This window comes from Hemitrygon akajei, chromosome 7, assembly GCF_048418815.1.
Source record: "Hemitrygon akajei chromosome 7, sHemAka1.3, whole genome shotgun sequence".
Taxonomy (NCBI): domain Eukaryota; kingdom Metazoa; phylum Chordata; class Chondrichthyes; order Myliobatiformes; family Dasyatidae; genus Hemitrygon; species Hemitrygon akajei.
The window spans coordinates 94,350,240-94,364,451 of record NC_133130.1 but is presented as its reverse complement, the minus strand read 5'-3'; the positions used below and the strand labels follow the sequence as shown (position 1 = coordinate 94,364,451).

The window sequence follows — 14,212 nt, the reverse complement described above, 5'->3', positions numbered from 1 at the left end:
AAGATGAAGCTTAAACTTAACTATTGTCACTTTTTCCCCCTTGTCTGTTTCCACCTATCACCCATCTGCCTCCATCTCCCATCTCCATCCTTCTCCCACCTGGCTCCTTCTGCCCACCGTTCCTCTCCCTTCTCCATACATCTATCATCTCTTAAATCTGTCTCCCCCTCCCCCCAACTACTCCTAGACTGATGGAGGATCTCAACCTGAAACATCTACATTTCCTTTCTCCCCCGCAAATGCTGCTTGACTCACTGAGTTTCTCTAGCAGCTTGTTATTGTTTTGTTTTGCTCCAGATTCCAGCATCTGCAGTCTCTAGTGTCTTCATGGAAAAGTTAATGTGTAGTCATTGGGTGAGTGAGGAGGAGGGGCTACAATAATCTTCAGGGAAAAGTGGGGCCACGATCATATGGTGGCAGGATTTGAGTTGACCTTACAATCCCGTGGAAGGTCTTGACCAATGAGCAAGTGAATGACAAAGAGCACCTTTGCAGCTGCCTGTTTCTGCAGGAGTTGCCCACCTGTACAACTGCATTTAGTGGAAGCTGCAACCAAGCTTCTGTTGCATGCCGTTAGACAGCACCGCACACCTCTGCGTGATTGGCCAGGAACAGACACATGTGGAGTAGTTTATCAAGAGATTAGCAATTACCAGTTTTCCAATAAATTTCTATTAACTTTGGACTACATAATAGAATTTTTTGACCTCTGAATCTCATAGCTTTAGAACACCCATAACACATTTTGCCTCCCCTCTGCTTGCACTGAAGTTGCAGGTTATGGATCCTGGATGGACATGACTGACATGGGGCTATTGGAGTCCATCATGTGGTAAATGGAAGCATTGGGAAACCACAACATAATTTAGAGGGGTCAAACCTGTAAGTGGTTACAGACTTAATAATCAATCATCTATGAGCAGCCCAGCCTGGCCATAATTATGTTCCACTGAAGCAGTCTTTGCATTCACTGTGAGGGCTTGCTAATGCATAAGTGATCCATGCACAGACAATTCATGTTAGCAAGGCTGAAAATACCAAAAGTGATATGCATTTGTACATTGAATACCATCATGTGTTACTGAACATGACTGGCTGCCTCTGTTTATTAGCATGCTATATCCATGGAGCACCCAGAAGGAAAGGTGCCAGTCACCAAACATTTGATAAATTCCAATGCTCAGAAGAGGTTTTATCATGTAGAAAACATAAAAGACGTGTGTTAGAATTGTTCTGTTTCATAAAACTAGCTCTAGAATTTGAGCTGAAATATTGTTGAAGAAATAGGTCATCTGTAAAGCTGTTAACCTCTATATGATTCATGCATATCTTTTAAGAAAGTATGTCTGCACTCTGGCCTTCATTTGACTCACAAACTAATGTGGTTATGTCCTAACTACCCCCCTGAGGAAACTTACCAGATCCTTCAGTTGTTTGAGTGAATATTAGTTGAATTGCCCCCTCGGGACAGAATGAGCAGTAAATGCCAGCCTCACCAATGAACATCACTGATTTCTATAGGAAAATGGTAAATAGTTAACAGTAATTATCCTCTTAAACTACAATTGCTGGCATAGAATGGACTGCCTATTGCTGAGGATACGTGTGATGGTCCAGAGAAATGGACCAAAATTATAAAAACATTGTGATCAGAGGGTGAATTCTCCATAAGATACAAATTGTTAATAATAATTTAGTGTGTTTTGGGATGAATATCAGAGTTAAATTTGTAGTCTAGGTGCCAAGTCCTATTCATTAAATTAATTACTGGTGTCAATCAGCTGCATATCTCAACACAGCAGGGATGTGCTGCAATATGTTGTGCTGAATGGCATGGGCTGATTGGATTTTGTCTGTTTACTAAATTTCCTACTGACTGTTGGTTTTCCTGTCTCCTCCCAGGGGTGCTGGCGCAAGATTACACTGGATGACACCATGCCCTTCGACAAAAATGATAACCTGCTGCTTCCAGCAACAACCTGTCAGGAGGAGCTCTGGCCAATGCTACTGTCGAAAGCACTCATTAAGCTTGCAAACATTGAGTATGTTAAAATCATTTCTTTATGGTTATTATCCTCCATGAATGAGTTCAGATGCTTAATCCTGGAAAAAAATCCTTCCCACTCCTGCTTATGGTGCTAATGTGAAATCTTTGGTCATTTTTCTGACCTGTATGGTCCAATTAGAATCATAAAACCCAAGAGGCAGGCCATTTGACTTAACACATCTGTACTATTTCTCAGAGAATTTAATTAGTCCCTGCTCTTTCTTGCATATCTACAGATTTTTTCTGGTTAACTTTTTTTCCAATGCCCTATTGAAAGTTATAGATGAACCTGCTTTCAATTCTTCATTGTGGCAGCTTGCTGTATATATTAAAAACACTAATTTCTTTAAGTGACTTAAATTTTGTACCCTGTTTGATGGACCTTCTACCATTTTCTCAACTACTTACTTTATTTAATCACCTCTGTGGTAAGGAGCACAATCTTAGCTGCTCTGATGTCTCCATAAAACTGAAGTCCCTTGTATCATTCTAGTAACTCTCCCTTGCACTAATAAACTGCAAAGAAATAAGGGTGAGCATTTTTTACTAAGTCGTTAAACTGGAAAGGGTGCACAAAGATTCAGCAGAATGTTACTGAGACTGGAGGGTATGAGTTATAAGGAGAAACTGGATAAGCAAGGACTTTTTTCCTTAGAGTGTAGGAAACTGGGAGGTGACCATATGCAAGTTATAATAATATCATGAAGGGCATAGATTAGATGAATAGCCACCAACTTTTTCCAATGGCAGTGAAGCCCAAAACTAAAAGGGCATAGTTTAAAGCAAGAGGAGAAATATTTAAAAGAGACCTTTTTTTTATACTGAGAGTGGTACAGAATATATATGGAACAATCTGCGAAAGGAAGTGAGAGATGGCTACTATAATGACATTTAAGAGATATTTAGACTGGCACAAGGATAGGAAAGATTTAGAGGGATAATGCAGTTAAATATGCCTTGCTCAGATAATCAACTTGGTTGGTATGGATGAGTTAGGATGAAGTGTCTATTTTCCATGCTGCATAGCTCAATGATTGACCATATTGAACATGTGGATCTCACTACCACCTGGAATGGATGGAGCATTTCTAAGGGGGAGCCACATTAACTCATGAAGGAGAAAGGAATAGGGATAGGATACACTAATGAGGTGGTTGACAATATCTGACATGTATTGATAATAGTCCAACACCACATAATAGTGGTCAACTTTTACCTGCTCTGCAAAATGACCTGATAAGGTACTTACTTGCATCAATCTTTCCAGAAATTCATACATCATGACAAAGCATCTTGAAATACCCAAGCTCAGATAGTGCCAATATAATTTGGTTCAACCATTATCTACAGCCCCAATATGTATTTTAGAGTTGTCACAAGGCAGATTGCTTAAGATGGAGGAAGTCAAATGTTTTACATAAGATTTTTCCAACGTCCGAGACCAAAAGAAAATTGAGTGAATGTGTTGTGGTTGAGTGTGAGCACTAAGTAGCACCTCATCCTCTGGGCACAATGTTGCTTTTGGCACTCAGGGTTACATTGAACAATTACATTTCAGGCGGTCAGCATTTCCAAGGTGTACACTTCTGCCCCCACTCTACTTTTTTCTAGTAATGTGACACAGTAATACATTATACATTTATACGTCTTGCAGACTTGCATTATCATTTTCTTCCAGCTTTTACAGTTAATCTTTCTGACATTTAGGTCTCATCTGCCTTCAGCTCTTATAGCAGATTTTTTTGTTCTCCTTTCCACCCCAAATCTTTTGTAGCTTAAAACTTACTTCATCCTCCTCCTGATGAAATGCTGACTCTCTCCAAACAAATTGCCAAACCTGCTGAACATTTGCAGTATCTGCATAATTTTGCTTTTGTTTAAGAATGTCGTTGATCTGATAATAATCATACTGCTACATGATGGATTATTTTGTGGTTAAAGATTGAAACAATTCTGCGAGAATCCTGTTTGGCAAGAGCTGGCTTGTTTAGACATGCTACATCAAGACTTTTCGGTTTACTTAGACACTGCCTCAAGTTGTTAGTTCTTCCTTGGGTTCTGGAGTATACTGCTACATGTTTAATCTTGCAATAGTTCAACTTGGTTGTGACAGTTTCAACACTATAACATACAACAGTTTGTTTGGAAACTAAGAAATGTTTGGGGAAAAAATATATACCTTAAAGAGTAGCTAAATTACATTACACTAAAGTATACCTGAATGGGGAGTGGCACTGTGACACTCCAAGTAGTGCTGCTGTTGCACAACCCAGTGAAATGGATTTGACCCCATCTTCAATGTTGTCTGGATAGTCTTGAGGCGGCACAGTATTGCAGTTGTTAGAACTACTGCTGTATAGTCCCAGTGACCTGGGTTCCATCCTGGTCTTGAGTCCCGTGTGCAAACATAGTGCTTTCCCTGAATGCACTGGTGTCCTTCCACATCCCAAAGATATACTGTAGGTTAATCAGTCACTGTAAATGCAAGCTAGTGTAGGTAGCTAGTGGGAGAATTACAAGGAAATAGGTGGGAAATGGGCCAAGTGGGATTCCTTTGACAGCCTGCAAAACCTAAGACGCACAAACCAAAAATATATCCCAAGCCAAAAAAGTAAAGTAGAACAGATATCAAAAACAATGTTTCAAAAGAAAGCTGAAAGAGCTATTCTTTTTAGTAGCCTCTTGCAGAACCTCAGAACATTAATTTCAATTATAGTGACTGTTGTAACATGGGAAATACTATGGTCAGGTTTGCTCAGCATGATCCCTTCTATAAGACACTTAAGCAGTGCACTTTTGTAATCCCACTATTTTATGTTAATAGCATGATTACTACAGGAAGAAAGGAACTGGGGGACTTCACAGTTTTGCATGCTCTTACTGGTTGGCGTCCTGAAATCATCCCACTCCGGTATGTACCACTGAAAAGATTGACTTGGAGGTGTCCAACTTAACCTCAGTGTATATTTAACATTTGAAGTGGGCATGTCATTAAATTGAAATAACTTATGACAACAATTTCAGGGCACACAATTTAAAATTATCTTGCCCTTCAAAGCTGGGTACAGATCATCTCTTTCCTTATTCCACCCATCATGTTATGCATTCAGCCATCTAGTACCACATTCTTTGGCTCAGTGTTAAAAGCTGGAAAATGGAGTATAATTTCAAAGGTGAGGTGAGACTGATTTTCCTTAAAATCAAGCCAACATTTGATCAAGTATGGCATCAAAGAAACTTGGTAAAACTGATTAATGAGTATCCCTCCACCCCTCCCTCTCCAAACCCTCAACTTTGGAGTAGCCTACCTCCATGGGATGATCACCCTCCCCTACCTGACTGTGACTGCAGGTCAGGTTAAGAGACAGCTGGAGAGACTACATCAAGGTAATGCTGCTGGACCGGACGGTATCAGCCACAGAGTACTGAAGGCCTGTGCAAGCCAGCTATCTGGTATTTGTAGCATCTTTACAATCTGAGTCTGAGTCAGGAAAAGATACCGGTGCTATAGAAGACTTCCTGTTTGGTTCCTGTACCCAAGAAAGCCACTCCATCTAAACTTAATGACTACAGACCAATTGCCCTCACATCTAATGTGATGAAGGTGCTGGAGAGACTGGTCCTGACTTATCTTAGACCGCAGGTGAGATCTTCATTGGCCCCTCTACAGTTTGCCTACCAACTTCATGTAGGAATGGATAATGCCATCTACTTGTTGCAGAGAACTCACTCCCACCTGGATGATGCTAGTGGCATTATGAGAATCACTTTTTTGATTTCTCTAGTGCCTTCAATACAATTCAGCCACTTCTTCTGAACAAGGAACTGCAAAAGGTGGGCGTAGTCAAATCCGCTGTCTCCTGGAATACTGACCACCTGACAGATAGACCCCAGTTTGTATGGCTGGGTAGTTCTCTGTCTGAGATCGTGGTGAGTGGCACTGAAGTGCCATGAGGGACTTTCCTGTCTCCATTTCTGTTCACACTGTATACCTCAGACTTTCAGTACAAATCTAAGTCTTGCAGAAGTTATCTGGTGACTCTTCGGTGGTTGGGTGTATCAGAGATGGGCAGGAGTTGGAGTACAGAGGATTATGGTAGACAAGTTTGTGGAATGGTGGGGGAGGAATCACCTACTGCTGAATGTGGACAAAACCAGGTAGATGGTGATTGATTTTAGGAGGAAGAAGACTGTGTCGACTCCTATATACATTCTGGGAGAAGATGTTGCGGTGGTGGAGGAGAACAAATACTTGGGTGTTCACCTTGACAACAGACTTGACTGGAAAACCAATACCAAGGCTGTTTGCAAGAAGGGGCTGAGCAGACTCTACTTTCTAAGGAAGCTGAGATCCTACAATGTGTGCAGCAGGATGCTGGAGATCTTTTACCAGTCTGTTGTAGTGAGTGCAGTGTCCTTCGCAGCTTTATGTTGGGGGAGCATCCTTGGCACTGGTAATGCAAAAAGACTAAATAAACTCATCAGAAAGGCTGGATCAGTCCTTGGCTACAACCTGGACACTTTCAGTTAGCGGTGAAGAGGAGGTCACTAAACAAAATGTTATCCATTATGGACCATCTGGCACATCCTTTCCATGACCTACTGAATAAGCAGTGGAGCACCCTTTCGAACAGGCTCATTCTGCTCCACTTTAACAAGGATTGTTACAGAAAACCTTTCCTACCAAATGCAATAAGCATATACAACAGTTCATCTCTATGCGACAGGAGAACACACATTATAGTACAATAGTCTCTGCTTTATTATTTTGTACATTATTATTGCAGATTGGCAACTTATTATTGTGTATATTATTATTCTGTACTTTATTATTAGTTAAGTCTGCACACTGCTAAGTGTGTTTTTAAATGTTGCTACTGGAATGAAAGAATTTCCCACTCAAGGTCACTAGGGTATTTATTATTATTATTTAAAGGGAAAACTCTTCGTTGGATTTAGATATATCTTACACAAAGAAACATAGTTGTAGTTGTTGAAAGTCTAGGACACCTTTGTAAGATTTTCCTTTGGACAATGTCTCAGCCCAAACAGCTTCCATCTTGAGGTCAAAACCAGAACTGCTTGCTCATGCACAATATTCAGTTCTACTCATAGCTCCACTAGAAATGAAGTATCTTTGCAAGCAGCAATTCATTCAGGCATGGTCTGAGAAGTAGTAAGTGGTGCATGTTAGAGGAATTTGTGTGTTTGGACTGCACTCTGAATCTGTCTTTCATGTAGGGCCCAGTCACCCTCTAGATTACATCTATACAAACATCTTATGACTCCCAGAGATTCCTTCTTCAATTCCACATATCAGGCAATGACTATTTTCAGCAAACATTGTGACCAACCTTTGATATTAAATGGCATTACCATCCTTGAGTACATGGTTGTCAATTTCCTGGTTTGTCAATTTGTCATTGACAAATAAAAATTTACTGGATGAGCTAAGCAAACACTGTGTCATAGGAACAGGTCTGAACCAAAACATCCCACAAGTGATTCTGTATTTGATTCTCCAAAGCCTTTCTACATCTGCAAAGAATATCTTTGTTACAGACATTATGATCTGAAATCATTGCCAATTGGTGTGGTAGAAACAGTCAATCTCAGCTTTCAAAGGGAAGTGCATTCGTAGTTAATGGAAAAAAGTATGTAAAACAAGGGAAAAAGCAGGAGAATTAACTAAAAAGAACCAACATGGATTTGATCAGGTAATTGATATCCTTCTGTGTCATAATGATTCCAGAAGGCCAGAGTGTGATGGAAAATTCTCTATTTGCCTGAAGCAACTTTAAAAAACAAATTAGTACCTATCCCCCATCCTATATCTTCACTTCCTTCTTAACTGAAGCACCATAGCTCTGTGCACTGCAGATGCTTGCTGCGGTTAGTTTGATGGCAAGTCTCAAACTCACAACCTTTGCCATCAAGAAGGGCTAGCATGATGTGAGCACGAAAAACCATGACATACTGATTCCCTTCCAGGATGTTTGCTTTCCAGACTTGGAATTACATCACCATAGCTGGGTTTAAATCCTGGAACTTCCTGCTCAACAAAACCTTGGGCATGTCTTCACCAGAAGGACTACAGCAGTTCGAAAAGATGACCATCACTGCTCAAGGAAGCTGGGAATGGGCAGTAAATCAAGGCTTGCCAATGTTGCCCTTGGTCCATAAATTAATTAAAAAAACAATAGTGAATCATACACGAGGAAATCTGTAGATGCTGGAAATTCAAACAACACACACAAAATGCTGGTGGAACACAGCAGGCCAGGCAGCATCTATAAGGAGAAGCACTGTCGATGTTTCGGGCCGAGACCCTTCGTCAGGACAGTGCTTCTCCTTATCGATGCTGCCTGGCCTGCTGTGTTCCACCAGCATTTTGTGTGAATAGTGAATCATTCTTGTTAAACTTAAGGGGCTTTTTGTAGACATTCTTTGGCTGTTGTTATAGTACAGTGACTGATTTTATGTAGTTATATGTCTGGTAGGATAACTGAAATATTATTTGAATTAATATTTTATATCTTTAATTAGTTTTTTTGTACCTCCTTTACAAAAGCCAGCAATACATTTTTGCATTTTATACTTTAATACATGAATGTCATTATGAACAAGAGAAGATATTTGTAAACAATACAATTTGGTCTTTTGCTGTACCTTCCAGATCTGAAGAATCTGAAAAAACCTGGTCCTTTCTGAAGACAATTCTACCAGATTTTAGTTTGACAAATCAGGAATACGTAAGTCAGGAAAAGATTGCAGATGGGGCCAATTTAGCAGATGCAGAAAATGATAAAAAAGACCATGAGGCAAAGATAGATAGTGCCGTCAACAAACCAGCAGAAAAAGTTGTTAAAGGTACAGTCATTCTTTTTTTAAAAAAGTTCCCAGCTGAATGATTTTCTGATCCCATCACAAAGACCATGTATTCCATCTTTTTTTATTTCCAATTTCGTCATTGCCCTTTGTTCCCTTGTTGATTGAACCTTTATCAATGCTTTGTTGCTTTCAGGATGTTGTAGTAGCCTTCTGGCTGACCTGTCAATTTCTGTCCTCTGAAATCTTTAATTCATCTATAATTATGTTGTCTGTATTCTAACACAAAAATTGTTTTATTCTAATGTTCTGTTTCCCCCATGCTTCCTTCATGTTTCTTGCTTCACAAGAGCATTAATCCGCCATTGGAGGTTCTACTTAAGGAATGGGATTTTTGGCTTTGGCACCTCCTTCTTTAAGTTGCAATGTAAATCTAACCTGTTTCACCAAACTTTTAGTTCCCTGTTCTAATTGTTGCTTAGTGTCATATTTTATCACAACACTCCGCAGGACCTTCAACTACTTGTAATGTTAACAATGCAATTAAATGCACTTTGTTGCTGAATGCATGTAACATTTTTGGGGGTTTTATATTTTAATTTCATAATGTTAACAATGCTCTTTCAGCATTAGTATTTACATTTCCAATGCTCCACTGAAGAATGCATTTTTATAATAATATTTCTCCAGCAGTACTTTTAATGAAGGTGACAGGCACACTGGCATGGATTTTCCTGAGTAAGATTTACTGCCTGAAATTGGTTTCCACATTACTCCTTCCTCTGCATGATTCTAGATCTGGAAGCCTAATATTACTGGTGCAGATGGTCTTGAAGCTATTGCTGGACCTCAAACAATGTTATTGGGTAGGTTGAGACACACTACACCCACAGTACTCTTCTAGAAATTTTTGACAAAAATTTGACAGATGGCAAAACTTCACTCAGCTTTAATATCTGTTAACACTGTTAATGTTTTTCAATGTTTGACATTCTGAAACATTGAGAAGCTGCTAAGAATGAAATAAACTAAAAAAACACGATCAATTATAAACAAATGAGTTTTGGGCATGATGTTACAAGGAGCATTGCATTTGTTTGATCTCATTGCTTATCTGAATGGATATCACACATGGAGGACCCAACATAAAAACTGGAAACTGTTCACTCAATGTATTCAGTTTAATAATACAGTACAGTTATCCAATGTTAAAATATTTCCTGCTTTCCATCTCTTCAAAGCTCTGGACCTATAACACAACATGTACATTTTCAGTGTGTACTGAATGCCATTGTGTTTATTCTGCTTCAAATATCAAGCTGATGTTTCAGGACTGGCTTAATAAGGGTGTTATCATACTCTTTGGATAAAGTCACTAGAAACTGTTATTAGGGAAAGAGTGGAGTGATGACGAGGAACTGCAGCTAACTTCATTCTTGCTTCTGGTTACAGTCGTATGTTGATTGATGGCGAGTGTTTGCTATTAACCACTCAAAGCAGTGTCCCAAAGACTGAAGCTCAGTCAGGCATCTAGATCACTCACTGCTACAAATAGCCCAGATATTTGTTTCAGTTGACCTAATTCAATCCAGGTAAAGCAATGCTTTGTTGGCTATGTGAAACAGTCTATGTTCCAAGCCTACACTGGTGTCACTCCCCAACTTTTCCTTTGCTACATCAACAATTGCATTGGTACTGCTTTCTGCACCCATGCAGAGCTTGTCAACATCATTAACTTTGCCTCCAACTTCCACCCTGCACTCAAATTTACCTGGTCCATTTCCAACACCTCCCTCCCCTTTCTTGATCTCTCTGTCTTTATCTCTGGAGACAGCTTTATCTATTGCTGTCTATTATAAACCCACTGATTCTTACAGTAACCTGGACTATACCTCTTCTCACCCTGGTACTTGTAAAAACGCCATCCCCTTCTCGCAATTCCTCTGTCTCTGCCTCAGGATAAGGTTTTTTATTCTTCCTTCTTCAGAGATAGGGGCTTCCCTTCCTCCACCATCAACACTGCCCTCAACCGTATCACTTCCATTTCCGCACGTCTGTCCTTACCCCATCCTCCCACCACCCTACCAGGGATAGGGTTCCTCACCTAACGGCCCACCAGCCTCTGCATCCAGCGCATAATTCTCCCTAACTTCTGCCATCTCCAACGGGATTCCACCATGAAGCACATCTTTCCCTCCGCCCCTCTTTCTGCAGGAATTGCTCCCTATGCGACTCCATTTTCTATTCGTACCTTCCCACTGATCTTCTCCTAGCACTTATGAACAAGTGCTACATCTGCCCCTACACCTCCTCCGTCACAACCATTCAGGGCCCCAAACAGTCCTTCTAGGGTGAGGCGACACTTCACCTGTGAGTCTGTTGGGGTCATCTACTGTATCCAGTGCTCTCGGTGTGGCCTCCTGTATATCAGTGAGACCCAACGTAGATTGGGAGACCGCTTTGCTGAGCACCTACACGCCATCCGCCAGGAAAAGCAGAATCCCCAGTGGCCACCCATTTTAATTCCACTTCCCATTCCCATTCCATCATGTCACTCCGTGGCCTCCTCACAATGAGGCCACACTCAGGTTGGAGGAACAACACCTTATATTCCATCTGGGTAGCCTCCAACCTGATGGTACGAACATCGATTTCTCAAACTTCTGGTCATGCCCCTCCACCTTCACCATTCCCCATCCCTTTTTCCCTCTCTCACCTTACCTCCTTATCTACCCATCACCTTTCTCTGGTGCTCCTTCCCATTTTCTTTCTTCCATGGCCTTCTGTCCTCTCCTATCAGACTCCCCCTTCTCCAGCTCTGTATCTCTTTCACAAATCAACTTTCTCACTCTTTACTTCACCCCTCCCCCTTCTGGTTTCACTTATTTTTCCTTCCCCCCCCCCAACTTCTAACTCTGTCTCCTCATCTTTTCTTCTCCAGTCCTGCTGAAGGGTTTCAGCCTGAAATGTCAACTATACTCTTTTTCATAGATGCTGCACGTCCTGCTGAGTTCCTCCAGCATTTTGTGTGTTGCAAAGCAATGTTATGTCCTCTTTAGCTTTTAGCAGTAAAGATGGTTTACTCTTCTCCTAGACTAGATATGGCTTTTAATGCACTTTTATGAATGTGATGCTTATTCATCATCTTTCCCTTAAATTAGACATTTGCGATCTGGGGTCCATGGACCCCTTGCTTAATGGCATTGGTTCATGGCATGCCAGAGATTAGACATTGCATGCTCTTCTTCCTATTGTCACAACTATCATCTTGCCAATGAAATCCTTGATTGTAACAATATATTGATTGAATATAACTGGATAGATGAGTAACAGAAGAAGAGCATGTGGCTGAGAATTCAGGTGGCAAAGTTGAGATGGAATGTTGCTTGCTATTTCCTTATTTCACTCCTCAGTGGCTTAATGTTCAGGTGTGTCCAGAGAATAGCACAGTGTGCTCTTCGTGGACCGGAATGGCAGGCTTACTCTGTCATGGGGGTCGCCAGCACCACTTCAACCTAAGAGCAGGCTCACAACTCGATCCAGGAGTATCGGAACAGCAGATCCCCATGAAGAGATGGAAAGAAGAGCCAACAGATCCTCAGAGGAGAGATTGAGTGACTCCGTAGGAAAACTCATTCTCCCCAACACAATGATTCCACTCAGGAACTAAATGAGATTCCTCTTTAAATAATCATAGAATGCAGGGAACACATACCAGTCACAATTAACTTGACAAGATTAAACCAAAAGTACAAGGACTTAATGGCTCTGGTTAAGATAATGATTAGTAAATGCAGGTGCTCAAGAACACTAGTGGCTGAATGCGCTGTGATAAGCCACTGAGGCCGCAAGGTTCATGACAGAGAATAAAGAAGGGAAGCAATGGTGTGATACTATCAGAATGACATTGAAATCATGTTTATCATGAAGCTGTAGATATCAACATCTTCAATATCCCCATTTCAGGAATACCTAAATACACAGCTCCTTCTGCATTAGGTTTTATGCTTCAGATCACATCCCACCATCTGATATCTCTGGTGGCTACAACGTACATTTGAAAGATGGCAATGGAGTAAATAAATGCATCAGAAAACACAGAAAAGGCAGATAGTGAGTGCTGGGAAGTCTTGCTCATTGATGTGGGCTTTGAAGTTTATTTATTGGTTGCTTGCCAACTGGATGAGGAGGCTCCAAGAAGATTCTTTCATGTTCTTTTTATATACATCTACATTTTCCTATGTTGCCCTTGCACTTTCAAGCAGTTGTAGGTTTTATTTTATGTAGGTTGGACCAAGATCACATCTCTTTTAAAATCATTCTTTGTCTCCTTCCCTTTCTGCTTTTCAATTCAAGGCACATACCTTCCTCCATCCATGAGTTCTACCTCCTAGCCAACTACCATAGCACTTCTAAGGTCCTGTGTGCTGGATTTGCAAATTCTGAAAGTCCCCCTATAGATTAGACTATAATTTACTGCAGATGGAACTCAACTCACTTTCAGCAATGTGACAATGCAACTAGAATTGTAAAGCAAAAATGTTAATTTCTATATGCACTGAGACTAACCCAACATACATTAGTTTAGCTTAGCTCTCCAGTTATGGTCACAAGCCATCAATTATTTTTGTCTCTTAATATCCCTGGATATTGATATACTACAGATTAGATAGCCAGTTGAACATTAAAAAGGGTTCAGTAATTTTTTTAACCTATTTTCTCAGATAAACCAGAAACAAAGGAATCCGGAAAGAAAAAGAATAAGGAAGGAGAATACAATAGAGATAAAAGCAAATTATTAAATCAACGGCCTGGATCTATTTCTCAGAATATGTCACAATTAGTACTAGAATGTAAGTTGGAAGCCTAGTTGATAGTTTTTAGAAGATGATAGAAGCAATATTACTGAAAGGCTTTTACTCAATATGTTTCTTTGGTAGTTTTAACTTGGGCTACATCCACACTACACTGGATAAATCCATAACCAAAGCTTTTTCTCTTCGTTTTTACTACACTAAAACGGCGTTTTCGTCACCTGAAACCGGAGCTTTTCAAAAACGCTTTCCAAGGTGGATATTTTTGAAAACGCTGCTCGGGCAGATCAGTGTGGACGGCGTAACCAGAGAGTTTTGAAAACGCTATCAGACCACAGCGCGCTATTTCATTTTTTTCTTGAACGCAACCTAACAATTTCAGAACAGATGGCAACGAGACTGAAGCCAGAAGAGTTAGAAATGTACTCACCAAATACTTTGTCCCATAACTTACTGAATAAATAAGTATACTGTACTCACTTTGCTGTTTTCTGTCCTTGCTCGTATGAAGGTGGTTTACTTA

The 14,212-nt window shown here is 40.4% G+C and overlaps 1 protein-coding gene across 1 annotated transcript in view; it reads left to right on the top strand.

Moving 5' to 3' along the window:
• The window catches only part of adgb (androglobin), a 219,124-nt gene that overhangs the window by 37,411 nt on the left and 167,501 nt on the right, over positions 1–14,212 (top strand). Inside the window, exons 6-9 of the mRNA XM_073051468.1 lie at positions 1,903–2,042; positions 4,872–4,958; positions 8,724–8,917; positions 13,600–13,728. Coding sequence (XP_072907569.1) covers positions 1,903–2,042; positions 4,872–4,958; positions 8,724–8,917; positions 13,600–13,728 — 550 coding nt within the window. The remainder of the gene's footprint in view (positions 1–1,902; positions 2,043–4,871; positions 4,959–8,723; positions 8,918–13,599; positions 13,729–14,212) is intronic.